This window comes from Ctenocephalides felis, unplaced genomic scaffold (genome assembly GCF_003426905.1).
Source record: "Ctenocephalides felis isolate EL2017-DRISC unplaced genomic scaffold, ASM342690v1 CF-g0.4_SCAFFOLD_03571, whole genome shotgun sequence".
NCBI classification, from domain to species: Eukaryota; Metazoa; Arthropoda; class Insecta; order Siphonaptera; family Pulicidae; genus Ctenocephalides; species Ctenocephalides felis.
Window position 1 is genome coordinate 68076882 of NW_020539725.1, and position 23168 is coordinate 68100049.

The 23168-nt window shown below is 29.9% G+C and overlaps 4 protein-coding genes across 4 annotated transcripts in view; 3 read left to right on the forward strand and 1 right to left on the reverse strand.

The window, feature by feature from the left end:
• The window catches only part of LOC113386608 (E3 ubiquitin-protein ligase MARCH6-like), a 5270-nt gene extending 1100 nt beyond the window's left edge, over positions 1 to 4170 (forward strand). Inside the window, exons 2-4 of the mRNA XM_026624377.1 lie at positions 61 to 336; positions 403 to 603; positions 2560 to 4170. Of these exons, the coding sequence (XP_026480162.1) occupies positions 61 to 336; positions 403 to 603; positions 2560 to 3714 (1632 nt within the window). The 3' untranslated portion in view covers positions 3715 to 4170. The remainder of the gene's footprint in view (positions 1 to 60; positions 337 to 402; positions 604 to 2559) is intronic.
• Positions 4171 to 4251: 81 nt separating this feature from the next.
• LOC113386927 (5-formyltetrahydrofolate cyclo-ligase) lies at positions 4252 to 5081 on the reverse strand (the record flags this gene model as incomplete). The annotated part of the gene is given in 3 exon segments (XM_026624684.1): positions 4252 to 4456; positions 4579 to 4834; positions 4908 to 5081. Coding segments are annotated over 3 exon segments (581 nt in total), but the record flags the coding sequence as incomplete, so codon positions are not given.
• A 626-nt stretch (positions 5082 to 5707) lies between these two features.
• Positions 5708 to 6386, forward strand: LOC113386609 (UPF0687 protein C20orf27 homolog). Its single transcript, XM_026624378.1, has 3 exons — positions 5708 to 5848; positions 5941 to 6138; positions 6205 to 6386. Exons 1-3 carry the CDS (start codon positions 5830 to 5832, stop codon positions 6384 to 6386), a joined length of 399 nt encoding a protein of 132 aa, XP_026480163.1. The 5' UTR covers positions 5708 to 5829.
• Positions 6387 to 8664: 2278 nt separating this feature from the next.
• LOC113384518 (general transcription and DNA repair factor IIH helicase subunit XPB-like) lies at positions 8665 to 18752 on the forward strand. Its single transcript, XM_026622244.1, is given in 17 exon segments — positions 8665 to 8885; positions 9880 to 9954; positions 10034 to 10196; positions 10500 to 10640; positions 10714 to 10894; positions 10896 to 10909; positions 10980 to 11170; positions 12248 to 12363; positions 12432 to 12551; positions 12625 to 12739; positions 13762 to 13885; positions 13951 to 14104; positions 16205 to 16503; positions 16599 to 16894; positions 16987 to 17129; positions 18312 to 18395; positions 18552 to 18752. Coding segments are annotated over 16 exon segments (2397 nt in total). The 5' UTR covers positions 8665 to 8885; positions 9880 to 9899.
• Positions 18753 to 23168: the final 4416 nt, after the last annotated feature.

Genomic DNA, 23168 nt, shown 5'->3' on the forward strand with positions numbered 1-23168 from the left:
TTAAATTTTTAGATAAAATTAGAGTTTTGAAAATTTTGAAATCTAATCATTCCTTTCTAGGTATCATTATTATCAGTGGTCGAAATTGGAGTCTTACCACTAGTTTGTGGATGTTGGCTTGACATTTGTTCACTGCCAATGTTTGATGCCTCCTTGAAAGACAGACTGGTCAGTTTCAAAGTGGCACCAGGCACCTCGATGTTCATCCATTGGCTAGTCGGAATGGTGTATGTATACTATTTCGCATCGTTCGTTCTTCTGCTACGAGAAGTTCTTAGGCCTGGTGTATTATGGTTCTTGAGGAACTTGAACGATCCTGATTTCAGTCCGATTCAGGTATAAAACATTTTATCATATTAACCAATTGCATAATTTTTTGCATAAGAAGTTGTGGTGTTTTAGGAAATGATACATATGTCGGTGTTGAGACATGCGAGGCGTTTGTTGGCTTCGGCAGTGATTTTTGGAACTGCAGTGCTGCTGATGTTGTGGGTACCTGTTCAGGTCTTGAAATGTGTTTGGCCGGCTTTCTTACCTTATGCAGTTGCCGTACATGCTGATGCACAAATTAACGAATTGAGCTTGGAGTTACTTCTGTTACAGGTGTGTAAACTAGATGTATGAAGCATTTTGCCTTATGGCAAGTTGCATGAACTTTCCGAAATCTTTATTTTAATTTATGAGTGCTTTATAAGTATACCGAGAAATTATATCACATTATAATGTGAGAATCTATTACATATTATCCTATTTTGAATTTTTTTTCTATTACACAATGATCACGTGCCTAATACACACGGAGTATTTTCTAAAAATGCGGCCGATTAATTCAGATTTTAATTAATTTTTATAATTCAACTGCTTACCGTGAGACTATAATATTTTAGTATGTTCAGAAAAAATTAACCATCAATTACCAAGAAACTGTCTGGCCGATCTTTGTCAAACAACGCGATATACAAATGAAACCTTTCGAATAGTTTTTGATTTTTCAAAATCGGTTCAGAATTTTTAGCTAAAACGTTTACGAAAAAATGCACTTTCACTTTTTTGGTAATTTTAAAGAAACTGTTCGGCCGATGGATCGTATAAAATAAACAACGTTAGTGCTTATCAAGTTGCATCGAAAGGCTTTTAAATTTTTGAATTCGGTCCAGCACTTTTTGACGAAACATTGGCCAAAGGCTTGACACATGCTTTTTCCAAATTTGGTATTATTTGATTCAGAGTGACTTGGTACATAGAGAAAACATAAAGTTTGCAGAACGGATTTTCTGGCGAAAATAAACTTTTCCTTCAGGATGTTAAAAAATATATACAAAATTATTAATATATATTTCACACCGTTTTACACTGATGATGGGTTCCATAAAAACTCGTGCAACTCGAAAAATTTACTTCTATATGAAAAAACCGTGCTAAACGAAAATCACTATGAAAAACACATTAAACGAAAAATAAATATCAATATATTTAATATCAAACATATTTAATATTATTTCAATAATGATATAAATTTAAAAAAAAATCAAATATAAAAAAACCTATTTTACGCTATCAATTATATTAAACGCTAGGGCGAGTCGGTTTAAAAGTCACTTAGGCACATATGATCTTGTTTTCGGATTCGGAAAATCAAAATAAGATACTAATAACAAAAACTAATACCAAAAAACGATAGATTTTTGCAATTTTTGTATTGTGGACGTCTCAGGACAAGTCCCAGAGGGTTGAACCATGGGCATAAAAAGTTAGTGGGGTCAGTCATACATTCGGACTTGATTCTCTAAATGGGTCAAAACGAAAAAAAATTGACCCTAATCTTTGGGTCAATGCACGGAACATCAGAATTCATTTTAGGTATGGGTTTCTCAGCAAAATATCTTATTTTGATCCCAAGTATCCGAAAATGATATGTGCCTAAGCGACTTTTTTTGACCCATAGAAATCGACCCGCTCTGATAAACACTAATTATATATAATATAAAATAAACAACGTTAGTGCTTGTCAAGTTGCATCGAAAGGCTTTTAAATTTTTGAATTCGGTCAGCACGAAACGTTGGCCAAAGGCTAACTAATATAATATGTTTTTGTTTTGGCATTTCAAATAAACTAACTTATGCACACATAAAATTAAGTCTTGATCATAAAATAGGGAGTTTCCATCTTATCTATATATATATATATATATATATATATATATATATATATATATATATATATATATATATATATATATATATATATACGAGTATATATATATTTTCCTAATATAATTCGTAACTGTAACATACGTTTTGTGGTAGAACAATGAAAACGTTTAGATATAAACAAAATTATAGTTTAGTATTTATAATTTCGTGTAAGTGCAAAATTACTAAATTATTTAGTTAAAAATAAATTATTTTCAAAAACCGTGTAAAACGAGTACCGGGTAAAACGGGGGAAAGGTGTAATTATCTACCCGTCAGAGAAATTTGTTTTCGCGAGAAAATTCGCATCGATAATTAAATATTTGCTTGACCTTCCACTTAGTTATAATTTTGTAATTATGTTAGGTAATCTTACCGGCCCTGCTAGAACAATCCCATACTCGCATTTGGCTGAAAGCACTAATGCGAACTTGGTGCCGCGGTGTATCATGGCTGCTAGATTTGAGATCATATCTACTAGGAGATGAAGATACTAATAATACTGAAAATGCTGATAATCCACCTCCCGCACAGCCTGCTATTGATCCCGCAGCAGGTCTCGGAGCAGCGCACCAAGCATTAATCCACAGAGATGATCCGATCGGTTACCAACCTTATGTCAGACCACGATTTTTCGCCTTGAGAATGATCGGTTTATTGATACTTGTTGCGATCAGTCTTGTCCTGGCCAGTCTTGTGGCGTTGACTGTTCCCGTGTGGCTGGGAAGACATGGTATGTCTCTTTGGCTTGTTGGAGGTCCTCCGACCACCGCAGTTGCAACAAAGGCTGGGACAAATCCGAAAGTCCAAGGACGAGTTCATGAGCTGTACACAGCGGCGTGCGGGATGTACTTATGCTGGTTGGGGGCACGTGCTTTGGCACTTTTGGCCAGTTGGTTGCCGCAAGGACGAGCAGCAATTATTGCGAAGATTAAACAATGGGTCTCTGTCGGAGCAGCGTGTCTTCTATCAGCTGTGCTCTTGCTTGGAGTGATTCCTATGTTATTTGGATTGCTGCTAGAATTTGTAGTCGTGATGCCTTTACGCGTTCCCTTGGAACAAACACCAAACGTTTTCCTCTGGCAGGATTGGGCGTTGGGAGTTTTGTATACCAAAATAGCGTGCGCCATAACTATGATGGGTCCTGATTGGAGCCTCCGAAGAGCCATCGAGAAAGCGTATCGAGACGGGATAAGAGAAATAGATATTGTGTTTATAATTCGTGATTTAGCAGCCCCTGTTATCACGAGTTTTGGATTAGCATTAGCTGTACCATATGTTGTCGCGCATTCGATAGCGCCCTTGTTTATAACAAATAAGCATACTTTAACATTAATTACTAGAAAAATATACCCTTTCCTACTACTAATTTGTCTCGTAGCAGGTATAATTGTATTTCAAGTTAAACAGTTCAAAAAGTTGTACGAACACATAAAGAACGATAAATATCTAGTAGGCCAAAGGCTTGTTAACTACGACCACAGAAGGCATCGGAATCAAGCTTTAACATCTAGTAATTAATTTAATTTGATAAATCACTGGCGACTCACTCCATTTTATTTAATGAAATCTTTGAAGCTATTGCTACACAAACTACCCTCTTAGACTGACATATTTTCATACGAATGTATTTTTGCATTCGTTTATAAAAATAGTTTTTGATAAATAATGTAGGATATTAATATAAATATATATATATAGGTTTTTACTGTTTTCAAATAAGGATATTTAAAACAGCCAATGACCTAGTGATACTAAAACGAATGCTCGGATATGAAAAATGATGAGATCTATATTAACATTTTGTTAAACTGCAGTAAATTTGAAGAGTTATATATTTTGTATAAATGCATTATGAAATTGTATATTTATTTTTGTTTATTGTAATTTTTTGTATATATTTGAGATAACATATATTTGGGTAAAACGGATCTCTTGAAACGAAAAATCATTTCATTATGTATAATAATAAAAACTATCAACATCAATTTGTTTATTTTATATATAATTAAAAAAATATATCATTATTCATCATTTATCAATATATATAATTTTTAATCGGAGTAAAGTACCTGATCAATTTGAACATCATGATCATGGCAAGGAATTTCATCAAGAATTTGCTCTTTGAATGCCAAAGCTACAGTTTTGGCTCGTGGTTTGAGAGAGCTGAGAAATGTATCGTAGTAGCCTTTACCATGGCCTAAACGTGAGCCCGAACTTGTAAATGCTACACCAGGAACGATCACTAAGTCTACACCACCTAGAACATAAAAAAAAAATATTTTCACTTCTTATTTAAAAAAAATCATCATTGTTTTTTTTATATATTGAAATATTATATAAAAAATATTTAGTAATTCAGTAAAATTTCTGTAATTATACCTGTTTCCAAAGCATTTTCTCTTCCGACAGCACTTTCAGGCTGTTTTATATTCCATTTTGTCAACGGCAAAGTATTATAATCCTCCATCGAATGTAAAGCTAGCATTTTCATGTCATCGCCTTCATATCGTGGTACAAAGCACTTCTTATTATTCTTGAACATATCTTGAATTATAGGCTCTGTGTCTATCTCATTACTCGTGCTGAGGTAAATTGAGACTCGTTTACTGTTTTTATAAACTGGCAGTTGTTGAAGCTGGAGAATTAATTAGTAAGTTCTACTGTATTACCATTATTAATAATATGTTTCAAATTGATTATTATCTCACCTTTTTGAATACATTTTCAGATTGCAACAACTTATCTTTCTCTTCCAAAAGTCCAAGTTTGCTTTTAATACTTTTTCTCAAAGTATTTTTAGCGGATTGTATACAGGCATGTCCAGACATTTTATTGTTAAATGAAACTGCTGTAAAAATTTCTTGGAATGACCTTTGGTTGATATTAACTTGACCTGTACTGTATATATAGGTCAGACATAAAAACACTGATTAAAATTATAGAATGTAAACATTAGATAAGAACCAAAACAAACATCGATATTCATCAAAACAGTGTAAAATATATAACTGAAATAGGAATTATTGTTTCAAACAGGAAATTGAATGAGGTAAGCTACATAATACTTTCATATATTTAATATAAAACTAATTCCTAACTTTATTTTATATTACCAATTTATCTTATTTAATTTTAAAACTTTACTAGATAAATTGAGGTTATGTTTTCCACAATATACATCAATGCACAAGTATTACAACAGAACGTTAAATAAATATTTATTTAATATTTATAACACTTATTCGAGTAAATAAATTAACTCAGAATATAAATTGTAATAATTTTCAATTTTATTTGGAGTTTTCATAACATTTGTAAACAGAAACTGTCAAAATATCAAATGGCATTATAATCAAATAATATTTTGATATAAGCACTTTTTTGATTTATAGCACTCAAACATTCATAAATTATGTTTAATTTAATACAAATATGTTTATATTATATTAATATATTAATTTATTTTATTTAAGTTTAAAGTTTTACTATAATTAATTGAGGTTATGTTCTTCACAATGGACACCAATGTAAAGGTCTTCTTTTTCATTTAATATTTATTTATTTTTTATAATACTTTAAAGTAAATTTTGTGAATTTAACAAATAAAGAATTTCTACAGAATCTAAATAGATGAACTGCAAAATGTCAGGTAAGTTAGATATAAATATAAATATTATAACCTCAATTTCAATGTCAAAATAAATCTTGTCTTTTACTTATTTTATTTATCTATTACCCCAGAGCACCATGTGAGATTTGACCAAGCTGCTGCTTCCGATCCAGGAAACGTTGAAAAACAAATATCATTCCAAAAAGTGGGACCAAAAGACATATTAGTTCATTTAGGATTCTTACAAATTGACCATCGATACAAAATAACTTTCTGCATCCCCAAATCAACCCTCGACATACCAAATCTGATACCCGATGCAAACAAATGTAGAAGCATAGAATATTCTATTATAGAATTCATCGAAGGTATGAATGAGTACAAATTTATTCTAGATTTCAAAGCAATTTGTGAACACATTGTTGAAGAAGTGATTACTTTGAGTAACTTGGATAATTTTAAAGATATAAGGATTATTTTAAGAGCTACTATCATCGGTAAAGGTAAAGGTACTCCGATGGTTAGGAAAGGAGTTAAATCAGTTGAAGTTATGGAGCACAGTGAATCTGATAGTTGAATATAAGTTGGATATGTGGGCAAATTAGGTTTGATCTCATAAACATGTATTAACGCCTGGTAGTTTTATAAGTTTTTATATAAATATAATATAAGTATTAGTTTATTGTGCTGTAATTTAAAGAAATCTATTGCCTTCTAGATTTTTTTAATAAGTTTTTATTGCAATGTAGATTATAATATCGTACAGAAATATATTATTAAACTGCCTTCATCCATTGTTTATATATAAAATAGAATATAAACATGAATTGATATCATAATTGGCTTACTCAGAAATATTATAAAAACTTTCGGCATTTAAAATTTTGATGATGGTGCTGTGCAATTGACAAAAACTTAATTTTTGTGGTAATAAATTGAGAAGTATATGTATATTTATTATTAGTATCAGGTACACTATAGTATTAATTTGAAGACCGAAAATATAATAATTTCAAAAAAAAATTATTGTTTATGCATAGAAAAAGTAATTTGTGAAGTATAGCTTGTGCATGTTAAATTGTTTAAAAATTAAAAAATGTGATAATACTTATATTTGGTTAAGTAAGTAAATAATTACAAAACTAAATCGATAATTAAGTTACTGAATCAATGATTAGTTTACTAAATCAATCCAAAATAGTTGTTTAGTTGATTTAGTCAAGTAATTTTTCATACTTCTTTTTAAAGTTTTCAAATTTAAACCGTTTAAACCATAGTTGATTTTGTAATCCACTCTTTGAGATGTTTTTGTCTGTAGTGGGGTATCTATATGCTCTCTCTATGGACAAAATGATAGTTTTCATACGTCAACCTCATGCACACACCACCTTAAATCAGGCTAAAGGTGCGTCCACACCTAACGAACGAACACGAACGAACATAAAAGAACGTACCAGAACGAACGGCAACAGCATAGTGTGGACGCCACAACGATCACGAACGAACATAAACAAACATGGCGAGCAATGTTCCGCAACTTGTCGGTACATCAAAGGGAATTGTTCGTTCATGTTTGAACTCGTATGTGCAGTGTGGACGCTACCACGAATGTAGACAAACATTTTTCTTTTTTGGTGTTAAAATGTGCATTAATGCATTAATTTATGTTGTATTTATTATAAGATATTGCTGTTATTGACAAATTTTGTAAATTTGATGACTTTAAATAATTTTTCTCTTTCCCGCCACTTTAAATAATAAATCTGACGTTTCACGGTACATCCTCGAACAAAAAGATTCAAACCCTCACTGCTTTGAGGCGTTTGTTTGGAATTTTTCGCGTTCGTTCGTGTTCCTGTTCGTTCTATTTTGTATTTTCTTGTTCGACATGTTCGTTCGTGTTCGTTCGTTAGGTGTGGACGCACCTTAAGAATTTTGACATTTGCATATTTCAGCCAGCATGAAGTTGGCGACGAAATAGAAGTTAGACGTCAAGTTGAAATGTATTGGATTCATTGTTCATAACTTTGACAGCTAAAACCTGTCAAGATCATTATTATCACAGCCAAACAAGTATTATTATTATTATATTGTCTAATACCAAGATGATATCCTTTATCTTAGACAATATATTACGTTAAAATACAATATATCTTGTTCCCTCATAGCAAATATTGCAGAAAAAACGAAATATATCTGTCAATTCCAAGACAGTATGAAGTATTTTGGTTTAGTATTATAACATCAGAAGTGTTTCAATTTTATTTCATTTACTGAACCTTCTATTTGTTGTTTGTTGAGTTTTAGTTAGCTTCCACTGAATTAAGGTTAAGATCGAAACCAAACCTAATCATGTATACAACGTAACCCTAACAAAAATAATGAATAAAATGTAACCCTATGCGTAAAACGTAAGCCTAAATTATTTTTTAAAACAAAATTATAACTAAAACATTGTATAAAATCTAAGCTAGACTAAAATGATCTTTGAATGAAAAGAATCCTAAAACATAACCCTAAAATGTAAAAATTAAAATAAGAACTAAATAGGCGCGTAATCAAAAAGCCAAAGCGAATAAACTTGAACGGACATAAAAAAATAAACACAAAAAGAATGAATCATAACGAAAAGCTAAAAAATATTAAATATGAAACAAGCCTACTTAATAAAAAACAATACGCCGACACAACGCTGATATAAAAATGAACAAAATGGCCGACGCGCTCTTGACATCTGAAATGCTTGACAGCTTGATATCAGTCTTCGCCGTCAACTTCATGCTGGCTGAATTATGCAAAGTCTTAGCTTGATTTAATGCCTCCTCCTCATGCACAATTTTTGCAGTTGCATTGCATCTAACCCAATAAAATGTTTTAGTTAAAATTAAGCTGCCAGTTAAATATTATATTATTTGTGAAATCAGTTTTTAATATTCGAAGTCCTAACACAGTTTGTGAAAGTATTTCTTATTTATTGGATGTGAGGTAAATTTTGTGCGGTTATTGCAGTTTGCTGTTGTTTGTCTCCATTGAAATTTGGCAAGAGAATTTATACAATGCAAATAGTTGTTAAATTGTAAGTAAATTTGGGGGATTGGTTCATTAAAAATATGCAAAATATCGAGCACATCATAATATTAAGATACATATCCTGATTTTATTGTTAGAAATTGATTTGTTTAAAAAAATTTAAGTTGATAGGTTATACAAATAGTATGATAATCCTCTTCTGTTTTCATCCTTTTGCAAAACTTTAAACGTGTTTCTCTCAGAACTGTATTTTTCAATACGATGTACATGATTTCTCGAGTTCTACTGAACTGATTTAATTAAAATTTTCAGAGAATCTTCTTTATAGACTTTTCTCTGGCATATACTAGATTTATCCCCAAATTTAAATTTTTGCTATTTTTTTAAATTTGAGAAACCCAAAAAAGTGGTAAGAAATTGATCCTTTTTCTTTGAACAGTCACCATCCAATTTTAACCCAATCTTAGTATATAACATATTGACATCATTCTAACTAAATATTCTTTTTTCTTTCTTTTCGGATTACCAAGAAGGGTGCAATCATGTACACGTTCATGTGTCTACTTTGTGACACTCCCCACTGCAAACACTGCTAATTTTTAAGATCTTTAACTTTTATACTATTGTAACGTTGATATACAAGTTATAAATAAAATAATAATAAAAAAAGTTTATTCCCTGTTGTTTACGATGATTTAAAAAAGACTTATAATTTATGCCTGTAGACTAGAATAACCTCTTAAGCTGAAGTCCAGTAATGTTTCAATAATGTTTTGTTTTTTGTTGGAATTTCTGAGAATTGTTTGTGATAAATAAGTTCTATATTTACTTTTACCAAAATCTTTGTATTTGTGGTATCTTTCCTTATCCAACGACAGGTTTACACTATTTTGCATCAAGCCTTCTGGCCATTTTATTCGGTTCCTCTTTAATATAAAAATGTTGAAACTATTTTAGCAAAAAGCTTATGGTTTTATTTTCCATTATGTATTTAAAAATATTACTCCAGGTGTAACATAGGTAAGTGATTATCATTATAGATTCCAATAACTATCATAAAATGGGGCCACCCAAACGTGGTGGATACATGAAAGGTGGAGCTTCAGGAAAATATGGTAAGAAACATTAAACACATCTCCATATGTTTCATATAATTAAATAATAGTTTCATATAATAAATATTATTTTATTAAGGCAAAAAGAAAAGATTTGAGGATGAACCATATTCGACAACTAATATTGTGGAACAAGATGATGATCTACCTGAAACCGATGGTGTTCCTGGTGCAGCCACAAAGGATGCAGAAAAAAATGATGAATCGGTTGTTACAGATGAATACGGAGCTAAGGATTACAGGTAGATAAAATAAATGTATACATGAATATATTTAAATAACTAGTGGTGTATGGTTTAGTGCTTCAAGGGAAATTGCTGGAACCTCCGGTACCAAAAATTATTTTTTTTTTAAAATGATTAAATTTTTTATAAAATTTTGAAAAAATTAGAGTTTTTGAGAAATTTTAGATTTTTGAAACAAAGTTGCCTTTTTAGAAAAAAGACTTCTTGAAAAAAATATTTCTTTGTTTTGAAATATTTTGGATTTTGAACTTTTTTTCAATTTCATTTTTGATTTTAGTTAATAACTAATATTGTTTTTAGATCACAGATGGAATTGAAACCAGACAATGCATCCAGGCCCCTCTGGGTTGCACCGAATGGACATATATTTTTGGAGTCATTTTCACCGGTTTATAAGCATGCCCATGACTTTCTCATAGCAATTTCAGAACCAGTCTGCAGGTACATACTTTTTATTGTATTATAATTAACATAATGGTATATAATTTTTTATATTATTATTAATTCTTTACAGACCAGAACATATCCATGAATACAAATTAACGGCGTACAGTCTTTATGCTGCGGTTTCTGTCGGTTTACAAACTCACGATATTATCGAATATTTAAAACGTCTCAGCAAAACTTCAATACCACAAGGAATATTAGAATTCATACAACTGTGTACGTTGTCTTATGGAAAAGTGAAATTAGTTCTTAAAACATAATAAGTAAGTAGGTAAATGTACTCATTAAATTTTAAAATGATCTGTTGTTATTTATCAATCTTTTTTTATTTAGGTATTTTGTTGAAAGTGCTCATCCTGAAGTGTTACAGAAGCTTTTGAAAGATCCTGTGATTCAACAGTGTAGATTAAGGGCGACCGAAGCAGAGGGTGAATTAGATGACGATGGTTTTATAACACAAAAACAAAATGTAAAAGGTGTTACTGCTTTTGGATCGAATAAAGTTGTTGGAAATAATGATGCAGGTAATAAATGAAAATTATATGTTACACAGTATATATTTTATCAACTTATCTGTAGGGTAGGGTGAGTTGTAGAAAGGCAATTATACCGTCCCGGCTTAGCCGGGACAGTTCAGGATTCGCACTTTGTGTCCCGAGTTTTCCTGAAAGCAATATTTGTCCTAGATTCATTTCTTTTATCCCACATTTTTGAAAGTTATAGGTCTAAATTGATTCTTTGCTCTTACTTGATAATAACATTACTACTAATTGAAATGTTATGTACAAGTAGTATGCTTAATATGAAAAAGGTGGGTTAAAAAGTCTTTCACATTCATAACTTTGAACTATTATTTTCAATTTTAAGAAAAATAACAAAAATTGTGAAAATGAACTTCTTGACTGCCTGAAATAAAGAAAATGAATGTGCTAATTATTTTTAAATAATTATGAACAAAATTGAAGAAAATTTTATAATTTTGGAAGCTAATATAGATCCAAAAATATAAGATAAAACATAACATATTCTGATTAAAAAAAAAATTACTTTTTTTAAACAGATCGATTTTTATTGAATTACTAAATAGTATTTGTTATTTTAAAAACCTAATTTTTTTAGCTTATACCAAAGCAAAAACAATTTTTGTTTTATGTTAGATTTTCGAAAAAAAAAAAAAAATATTGATTTCCGAAAAATACTTTGGAATAAAATAAAATAATTCGGATTTTAATTTTAATTCAAGCTAAAATTTTAAAGCTCACTTTTATTTATAAAATATATTATTTAATCTTTGCTATTCAGTTTATATAATTCTTAGATATGTGAGATAAGATCCTTTGTTCCAAATTTGACATATATGAATATTATCGTTCAATTTATAAGCTCCTATAATTTATCTAGAAAATATGAATAATGAAAGTTACAGTATTCAAATAATCTATTTGAAAACATTTAATAAACCTCGAATATTTCATTATGGTATCGCAAGTTCCAGCAATTTGCCTTATGGCTCAATGCCATACACCACTAGTTTTTTATTCTTACTGTATTGTATTTTGATAGTAGAAAAAGTTAAACAATATAATTTTATTACTATTTAGAGAAAGCAAATGGAGAAGGTGAACCCGTACCTGACGACATCGCAAACTTTTATGATAAAATTGACAAAGATGATGACGATGAAGATGAAGCCATGTTAAAAACTGTTTCATTTGAGGTTACTTATTGAACACAATACTAAATCAATTTTTATCTTACAATTCCATCATATTTCAACCGTTCCAGGTGAAGCAGAGTCAAATTGAAGTCATACAAAAACGCTGTATAGAATTGGAGCATCCGCTGTTAGCAGAATACGATTTTAGAAATGACTCTATAAATCCTGACATCAATATTGATCTAAAGGTAATAAACATTTGATAACAAAATAACAAAATATTTTTTTTTTTTTTTGTATTAATTTTGTATTTTGTTTTAGCCAGCAGCTGTTTTGCGTCCTTATCAAGAAAAGAGTTTAAGAAAGATGTTTGGAAATGGTAGGGCTCGATCTGGTGTTATTGTTTTACCTTGCGGTGCTGGTAAATCTTTAGTAGGTACGTCTCAATTATTACTAGATTTTAATTCTAGAATTGAATGATCTACAAGACTTCTTAAATATTTAACTTCCCGTAGGGCAAGTTATAGTAATCGCAAAAAATCGAAAATGAAAATTTCTCGACGTTTCAAAGGTTTCTGAATATTTTGGCATACCTTGGAAAAAATGGATGTATGTGTGTGTGTGTGTGTGTGTATGTATGTGCGGATACAATTTTTCGTCGACGATTTCGGGAACACGGGTCAACCGATTTGAATAATTCAAAAAACATTCGATTCGTATTGATAAGGGAGACGTGCTGATTAGTTTTTGGCGAAGTCAGGTCTAGCCGTTCCGAAGATACGGAGCAAAAAGTGCCGAAAACGGTAACTCAGTTTTTAAGAGAACGGAGCGTCCGATTTTAATAATTCAAAAAACACTTTACTTGTATTGACAAGGTGAAGAACCGATCAAATTTTCATAAAGGCAAGTCTAGCGGTTTCGGAGATCTAATAAAAAAAGTAAAAAAAAAGTGCCATTAGGCGGTCATAAATGATCATTAGACATATGCACATAAAATTATCAGATATTTTATAGAGATTTTAACATTAAGTATAATTTTGGTTTACATTCCTATGAGTTCCGTACCAATGTTTACGCGTTAGACGTCGACGCGGCGCTTACGCGGTTTTTCGTCTTTATGCAGTTAAAGCAGTACGATTGCTTTGAAAAAAAGTTGAGATCTTTCAAAATATGTCAAAATAAAACTTTTTTTTTTCAAAAAAAAAAAATTAAAAAAAAAAATTTTTTTTTTAAATTTTTTTCAAAAAAAAGTAATTTTTTGTCTAATTGTTTGTCAAAAATCTTATTTTTTCGAAGTAAATTTTTTTCAAAAATGTTAATCGTTTTTAAAAAAATAATAATTTTTGGTACGGGAAGTTCCAACAATTTGCCTTAAGGCACGATGCCTTAATTGCCTTAAGACAGAATTCCACTTACAGCTAGTTTGATTATGAATTGTCAATTTTATTTTTCTTTCAGGAGTTACTGCATGTTGTACAGTAAGGAAACGAGCCCTTGTATTATGCAACAGTGGTGTGTCTGTTGAACAATGGAAGCAACAGTTTAAAATGTGGTCAACTGCCGATGATAGCATGATTTGTAGGTGAGATATTAGGATAAGGATAAAAGATACATAACTACAAATGCTCAATTGTATATATTTTGTAGGTTCACGTCTGAAGCAAAAGATAAGCCAATGGGATGCGGAATTTTAGTCACAACTTATTCTATGATATCGCACTCGCAGAAAAGATCTTGGGAGGCCGAGCAAACCATGAAGTGGTTGCAAGAGCAAGAATGGGGCATCATGGTCCTTGATGAGGTTTATTTATATTTTATTATATTGTATTTTTTGTAGTTAGATGTATGTATGTACATTATCATCAGATGGTCATAGGCAGGGCCGGTCCTGGGGTCCTCAGCAGACGCACGCAATTTTTTTTAGCCGCCCTTCCCACGAAATTTCAATCGTTTTAACCGTTAATCAAAATATATATATATATATATATATATATATATATATTTACGTAATTTTTTTTGATTGATTTTTAATAAATTAGAATTCAGTACACAATAAATTAGAAATAATCTAAAGGCATATAAAATACATTGATTTTAACTTTATTTAAAACATCGAGGCGATTTGCGGGTCGATCATAATTCAATATTTTTTAATTTTCAATAATTTCTAATGTATGTGTAATAATAATATTTGAGTTTTGAAATATTTTACTTAATAACTTCCCCGAGGAGAAGTTTATGTTTTCATAAAAAAATCTGATTTGCTAATTATATGTTTTCTCGACGTTTGAAGCCATTCTGAATCGAATGAGACCAAATTTGGGAAAAGTATGTGTGTGTGTGTGTGTGAAAAGATTTTTTGCCGTAAATCGACGTTTTCTCAAAAACGGCTGGGGCGATTTCGAAAATTTAAAAGCCATTCGATGTATCGTGATGAGGACTAGCATTTATCAATTTTGCGCGACGATCAGCCAAGCCGTTTCTTTGTAAATAGCAGAAAAAACCGTGCTGATGAGTTTTTGGTAGAGATCGGCCGGGCCGTTTTCTTGTAATAAAGTGTTAAAAAATTTTTTTTTTACGATTTTTATTATTTGTTTGACGGTAGATACCATAGTCTTATAGATCATACTAAAATATTACCGCCCTACGATAAGTCGTTTAATTTTAAAAATTCGACAAAGTTTGCAAAATTTAGTAGTTTTTTTGGCATTTGTCAAAATTAGACCTTTCATCGACGTTTGCTTAAAAACGCCTGAACCGATTTCAGAAATTTAAAAACCATTTGATGTGTCTCAATGAGGACTATTATTTATTCGTCAGCTTTGTGCGAAGATCGGCTGAGCCGTTTCTTTGTAAATTGGAAAAAAGTGTTAACTTTTCGTCCACATTTAAGCACATACTACCAAATCTATTTTAAAAAATCACAAACTGTTCGAAAGTCATTAGTTCTGAATGATACTGATTAGTTTTAGGTGAAAATCTACCGAGCCGTTTTCTTGTAATTAACTGTTGAAAAAAAAATTAAGACGATTTTTATGGAACTTTTTTTGGCGATATATATCATGGTCTTATAGAACTTACTGAAATATTACGGTCTTATAGAACTTACTGAAATATTACGGCCTTACGGCAAGTAGTTTAATTCTTAAAATTCATCAAAGTTTGAGAAAATGAATAGTTTTGTTGACGTTCAATAAAATTAAAATTAGATGATTTACTTGGTATAACGATAGATTACTTGGTCTTAATAAACTTACTAAACCATTAACGTTTTTTGGCGATATATATTTATCATGGTCTTATAGAACTTACTGAAATATTACGGCCTTACGACAAATAGTTTAATTTTAAAAATTCATCAAAGTTTGAGAAAATGAGTAGTTTTTTTGACGTCTGTTAAAATTAAAATTACATGATTTACTTGGTATAACGACAGTAGTACTTGGTCTTAATGAACATACTAAAGTCCTGCGGAAACTGGTTCAATTATAAAAAAATATTGATTTGTGAAAATTTGCTTTTAGAAAATACTTTGAGTTAACGTATTCGTTCGTTTTCAATTATGTGTAATAAATCCACTCGGAATACTATACTAATTACTCATAAATTAGTTTATTTTCTATTGATTAGGTCAATTATTCACACATATCGGGAAGTTCATGTAACTTGCTTCAAGGCAAAATACCAATACCAACTAGTTTATTATGCGATTTATTCTATTCAGCACATCATGCGAATGGAGCAAAAAAAACTAGCCTTTCATTTTTAGAAATAACACTCATATTCCATGTTGGATTTTTTAAATTTTAATTTAATTCAATTATTCAATATTTACAGTATCCAAAATTGCTTCTTTAGGTTTTTTTTTTTAATCAATTTCAATTTTGCTGTTTTTTTCCAGGTACACACAATTCCTGCTAAAATGTTCAGAAGAGTCTTGACCATAGTCCAGAGTCATTGCAAATTGGGTCTTACAGCAACATTGCTTCGTGAGGACGACAAAATTGCCGATTTGAATTTTCTTATCGGTCCTAAACTGTACGAGGCGAATTGGTTGGAATTGCAAAAACGTGGATTCATTGCTCGAGTACAATGTGCTGAAGTTTGGTGTCCGATGAGCCCAGAGTTTTATCGAGAGTATCTCATGTGCAAAACATCAAAAAAATTGTTGCTTTATGTAATGAATCCTCAGAAATTCAGGTAACGGACTAGATTATAATTAATAATTATTAATACTACAATTACAATATATTCTATATGATAATTACAACTTTTATAATTATTTTTGCTTCCAGATGTTGTCAATTTTTAATCAGGTATCACGAACGAAGAGGTGATAAAACGATTGTCTTCAGTGACAATGTTTTTGCCCTCAAACACTATGCTATAAAAATGAATAAACCTTATATTTATGGTCCTACTTCACAAAATGAAAGAATACAAATTCTACAGAATTTTAAATTCAATCCAAAAGTGAACACTATATTTGTGAGCAAAGTTGCTGATACTAGTTTTGATTTGCCGGATGCTAATGTGCTGATACAGATTTCTTCACATGGTGGTTCGAGGAGGCAGGAAGCTCAGAGATTGGGTAATGAGGATAAATAATTTTATTACTTTATTTTAAATAGTTTTATATTATTACTATTTATAATGCTTGAATTGTTCTAATTCTTATTTTAGGTCGTATCTTGCGTGCAAAGAAAGGTGCGATTGCAGAAGAGTATAATGCATTTTTCTACACACTCGTTTCGCAAGACACAATGGAAATGAATTATTCAAGAAAAAGACAAAGATTTCTTGTCAACCAAGGTTACAGTTACAAGGTAATAGTATTCTTCTTATTATTACTCATCACATGATGAATAATAATTACGAAATGCATTTTCAAGTTTCAAATTTCGGCTATAAAGTTTTATTAAATATTTGTTTATCTTATTGTTATTAACTTCCCGAAGGCGAAGTTTATGTTTTCATCAAAAAATCCGAATTGCTAATTTTATGTTTTCTCGACGTTTCAAGCCATTCTGAATCGAATGAGACCAAATTTGGAAAAAGTATGTGTGTGTGTGTGTGTGTGTGTGTGAACAGATTTTTTGCCGTAAATCGACGTTTTCTCAAAAACGGCTGGACCGATTTCAAAAATTTAAAAGCCACTCGATGTATCTCGATGAGGACTATTGTTTGTCAATTTTGTCTGACGATCGGCCAAGCAGTTTCTTTATAAATCGCAGAAAAGTGAAAAAATTTTCGTCTACGTTTTAGCCCGCAATTCTGAATCGATTTTGAAAATTCAAAAACCGTTCGAAAGATATTGGTTGGGAATCGTGCTGATTAGTTTTTGGTAGAGATCGGCCGGGCCGTTTTCTTGTAATAAAGTTTTTTAAAAAAAAAAGTTCGACGATTTTTATGATTATTTTTTTGACAGTAGATACCATAGTCTTCTAGATCATACTAAAATATTACGGTCCTACGGCAACTGGTTCAGCTTTAAAAATTCGTCAAAGTTTGCAAAAATTGATATCGTTTTTTTGGCATTTGTCAAAATTAGACTTTTGATCGGCATTTTCTCAAAAACGCCTGAACCGATTTTAGAAATTTAAAAGCCATTTGATGTATTTCGGTGAGGACTATCGTTTGTCAGTTTTGTGCGACGATCTGCCTAGCCGTTTCTTTGCAATTTGAAAAAAAGTGTTAAACTTTTTGTCCACATTTAAGCTAATCCTACCGAACCAATTTTAAAAAATCAAATCATGGTCAAGATATACATCATGGTCTTATAGAACTTACTGTAATATTACGGCCTTACGACAAGTAGTTTGATTTTAAAAATTCATCAAACTTTGCTAAAATTATTATCGTTTTTTTTTTTAAGTAGGATTGATGAAGTATATTATTTACACATTTTTTTTGGATTAAGCCGATTATTTACACATATCGGGAAGTTCATGTAACTTGCCTCAAGGCCAAATACCAATACCAACTAGTTTTAATAATTTGTTCTTCAGGTTATAACGCACCTGGCTGGCATGGATCAAGAGCCTGATATGCTGTATAAAACACGTGAAGAACAAGGACAATTGTTACAGCAGGTTTGTATTTAGCAGAAATACAAAAAATAGCGAATTTGCATAAATTTCATTTTTAAAACCTCCTGAACATTTTGGCATTTAGAAAAAATATGTATATACGTATGTGCGGATATGAATTTTTTTTGTCTACAATTTTATCATTTCTTTCTATCTCAGGTATTAGCTGCCTCCGATATTGATTGTGAAGATGAACGCGTTCCTGGTGAAGTCGGGGGCGCTCCGAAAACCGGAGGATTCAGAAGAATCGGCGGTTTGTCCAGCATGTCTGGTGCTGATGATGCAGTCTACTATGAATATAATAAACGTCGTTCGGAGAACATAAACAAACATCCGCTTTTCAAGAAGTTTAGAGGATGATGTGATGTATAATTTAATTTTGATACAAGTATAACTTTAATAATTAAGTTGAAAATGATGAAGTAAGAATTATTTTGTTGCAAGAGTAGCGATTTAATAATAAAAACTTAACGTGACTATATATATATGTATATATTATTGTGATAAGGTTTTTCAGCTACAAGTCGAAAAAATAAAAACAAAGTAAATATTAAATTTTCTTTAATACGTTTAGAGCTATTGTACTAGCTCATCATTCAGCTAAAATACAAAAAAAGTTGAAAATAAAGTAACAAAATAAAATAAAACAGAAATAAAATTAAAATTATACGTACCGAATCAGTTTAAAATTATTTTATATAAAATTTGACTATGATAACATAAATATTTTGTTCTAAAAACAAAAAAATGTGTATATATAGAATTTAAAAAATATAAAATCAAGTAAGCAAAATATTTTGAATTCTGAAAAGAAGAAGAAAAGAAAATATCAAGTGTTAAAAAATTGTTCAAATATTAAAAAAATCAGACTTATATACATTAATTAAATTTTGATAGCTGTCAAAAAGCAAAGAAGAAAAACTTCTCTTATTAACACATTGTGAATTTAAAAAATGAAAATTTTAGTTGTGTTTTATTTTATTTTGTTACTTTATTTTATTATTCTTTTTGTATTTCAGCTGAATGATGATCTAGTACAATAGCTCGAAACGTATTAAAGAAAATTTAATATTTGCTTTCTGTTTTTATTTTTTCGACTTGTGGCTGAAAAACCTTATCACAATATGTTTCGAAGCCGAATTAAACAATATCAAGATATATATATATATATATATATATATATATATATTAGGGTGGTCCTTAATATGGATATTTTCGAATTTCTTGGCTCCCAAAAAATCTCTAAGTTTTAGTTTTCAGAATATATTAATTTGTTATCTATGTTTTCCAGATATAGGATATCCTCATCCTCAAAAACTGTGCAAACAAGCAAAATATTTTTTATACATTAAAACAATTATTTAATTGTTTAAAAATTAGGAATTTAAATTTTTTGTAAATTTCTTGTGAAGCGTCAAAAAATTTTTTTGGGACATTCTATTACTCCCAAAACATAGAAAAGTTTAAAATAATTGTTATAATTTATATGATTATTTATTAAACTTTAGAAGATAATATTAATTAAAATTATAAAATTTTGCATTGTTAATTATTGTAATAAAAATAACAATTAATATTGCAGTTTTATTTCACAAAAGATTGCAAAGATATAATTCAATTTTGTCTGTAAGTCTTATTTTTAATTATTATATTTAATTTTTGTATTTTATTTATATGTGCTCGATATTGTTGTGCATTTATAATTTTATAATATTGTTGTATATTATAATTTTATTATTTCTTATTCTTTGTCTTCTTTTTATTATTCTTTTTAGAGATAAGCCTGGAGAAATACCAGAATGGGGCATAATCGAATTGCAAGGTGATTTAGAGGTTCGTGATGATGCCAAGTTGGATGGGCAATTTATTGGAGACTTACATTATACAAGGACTGGTCAACCGGTAAGATTATACTTTGGTTGATTTATTGTATTTAGCAAAATGAATAATTATACAAATAAAAACATCTCACTCATGACATATGTATATGTATATATATATATATATATATATATATATATATATAATTTGAAAAAAAGTGTTAAACTTTTCGTCCACATTCAAGCTCATGCTACCGAATCGATTTTAAAATATCACAAACTGTTCGAAAGTCATTAGTTGGGAATGATACTGATTAGTTTTAGGTAAAAATCTACCGAGCCGTTTTCTTGTAATTAACTGTTGAAAAAAAATTTAAACCGATTTTTATGGAACTTTTTTGGCGATATATATCATAGAACTTACCGAAATATTACGGCCTTACGATAAGTAGTATAATTTTAAAAAATTATCAAAGTTTGAGGAAATGATTAGTTTTTTTGACATTTGTTAATATTACAATTAGAGGATTTACTTGGTATAACGATAGTAGTACTTGGTCTAATGAACATACTAAACCATTAAAGTCTTGCGGAAATTGATTCAATTCTATAAATTGTTGATTTTTGAATTGCTTTTAGAAAATACTCCGAGTTAACGTGTTCGTTCGTTTTCGATTATGTGTAATAAATCCATTCGGAATACTTTTAGTCACTCATAAATTATTTTTTATTGATTAAGTCGTTTATTTACACATATCGGGAAGTTTATGTAACTTGCCTCAAGGCAAAATACCATTACCAACTAGTATTTTTTATGAAAATTGTTTTCTACTCGAGACTTTTTAAACGATTCGCAACAAGCGATAAAATTTTTAACCTATATTATATTGAAGTGAAACCTTTTTAAGCTCTTTTTGCTATAAATTTATTAAATATGAAAAACCATAAGTCTTTGATTTTTTTTAACAAGATTTGAATTGAGTGAAAGTGTACAATTTTAAAAAATCGAGAAAAAATTGAAAACGAAAATTTGAAAAAAGAAATTCTAAAAAAAATTTCTAGAAAAGATTAAAAAAAATGTTAACATGTTTGAATTGAGCGAAAAACCATGGACAATCTTTGATTTTTTTTTAACAAGATTGAATTGAGTGAAAATGTAGATTTTTTGAAAAATAATTGACAAAAAAATTTTAGAATTTTTTTTCAGAAAAATTAATCCTTAGGATTTTTATTTCATTTTTATTTATTTCTATATATATTTGTATTATCATTTTATTTTTATATTTTTATATTTTTATATCCATTATTTTTATTTTCTCATCTATTTTTGTTTTTTTTTTATATTTGCATCATATTTAATTATATTTTCAGTTGTAGTTTTATTTAGATCTATATCAAATATAAAATATATATTTTATTCTTATCACAGATTCTCATAATCGGTCACCACATTTTGCAAGGTAAAGAGCAGACGATGGACGAACCTTTTGCTCTTCTTGAAAAGAAGACTGTTCATAGTGAAGCGGATGCTCCTGCAGAAATAAGTAGAACTATCGATGATTCAGTGCTCGAAGCCTCCAATACAAGCATAAACACTTCGCTCAGTTCCAATCGTACTGTTCTGGATTCCACGCTTGCCATAGAGGAGAAAAGTAAAAGTAATGTTTGTTATGTTGTTAAAGCTTTGATTAAAAAGAAATTGGTGTTCAAGACCAGGCCAAAGCCCATTATTGCTAATGTTCCCAAAAATGTTTGATTTTAATTGTGTTTTCATTTTTGTTTAATTTAAGACTGTTAAAACTTTTTATGTCAATATTTTCATAATAAACTTGTAACTGATTAAGTAAACATAATTTGATTATTACTGATTTATAATAAACTAAACACCTTTATTAACTTCCCGAAGGAGAAGTTTGTTTTCATCAAAAAATCTGAATCGCTAATTTTATGTTTTCTCCTGGACGTTTCAAGCCATTCTGAATCGATTGAGACCAAATTTAAAAAAAAGTATGTGTGTGTGTGTGAACAGACTTTTTGCCGTAAATCGACGTTTTCTCGAAAACGGCCGAACCGATTTCAAAAATTTAAAAGCCATTCGATAGATATTGGTTGGGAATCGTGCTGATTAGTTTTTGGTAAAGATCGGCCGGGCCGTTTTCTTGTAATAAAGTTTTTAAAAAAAAAAATCGACGATTTTCATGATTTTTTTTTGACGGTAGATACCATAGTCTTCTAGTAGATCATATTAAAATATTACGGCTCTATGACAACTCGTTTAATTTTGAAAATTCTTCAAAGTTTGCAAAAATTAGTATCGTTTTTTTGGCATTTGTCAAAATTAGACTTTTGATCGACGTTTTCTCAAAAACGCCTGAACAGATTTCAGAAATTTAAAAGCCATGTATCTCAATGAGGACTATCGTTTGTCAGTTTTGTGGTCTGCCGAGCCGATTCTTTGTAATTTGAAAAAAAGTGTTAAACTTTTCGTTCACATTTAACTTCAAACTACCGAAACGATTTTAAAAAATCAAAAACTGTTAGAAAGATATTAGTTGGGAATGATACTGATTAGTTTTAGGTGAAAATCTACCGAGCCGTTTTCTTGTAACTGTTGAAAAAAAAATTAAGACGATGTTTATGGAAGTTTTTTTTTCAATCATTTTATTGAAAATTTTGTGTTAGCTCTGACTAACATTATTCCAGCTGTATTTCACGCCGTGCACAACACAAAAGTTTCAGTCGACGTGCTGTCAAATGTGAAAATGTGACTGTTTCCCTATTACATCGAAACGATTTTGACGAGATTTTGTATGATATTGAATATTTTTCGTACTAAAAACATTTATGCTACCAGGGAAACAGTCACAACTTTGAATTAAAATGGCGCTGTCATTTATGTAAAAGTGTGACTGTTTCCCTATTACATCGAAACGATTTTGACGAGATTTTGTATGAT

Bases quoted from the DNA above. Each gene is read 5' to 3' on its own strand.
- LOC113386609 (XM_026624378.1), top strand. The intron at 6,139-6,204 runs GTAGAAGCATAG...AATTTATTCTAG, and splicing joins GATACCCGATGCAAACAAAT to ATTTCAAAGCAATTTGTGAA.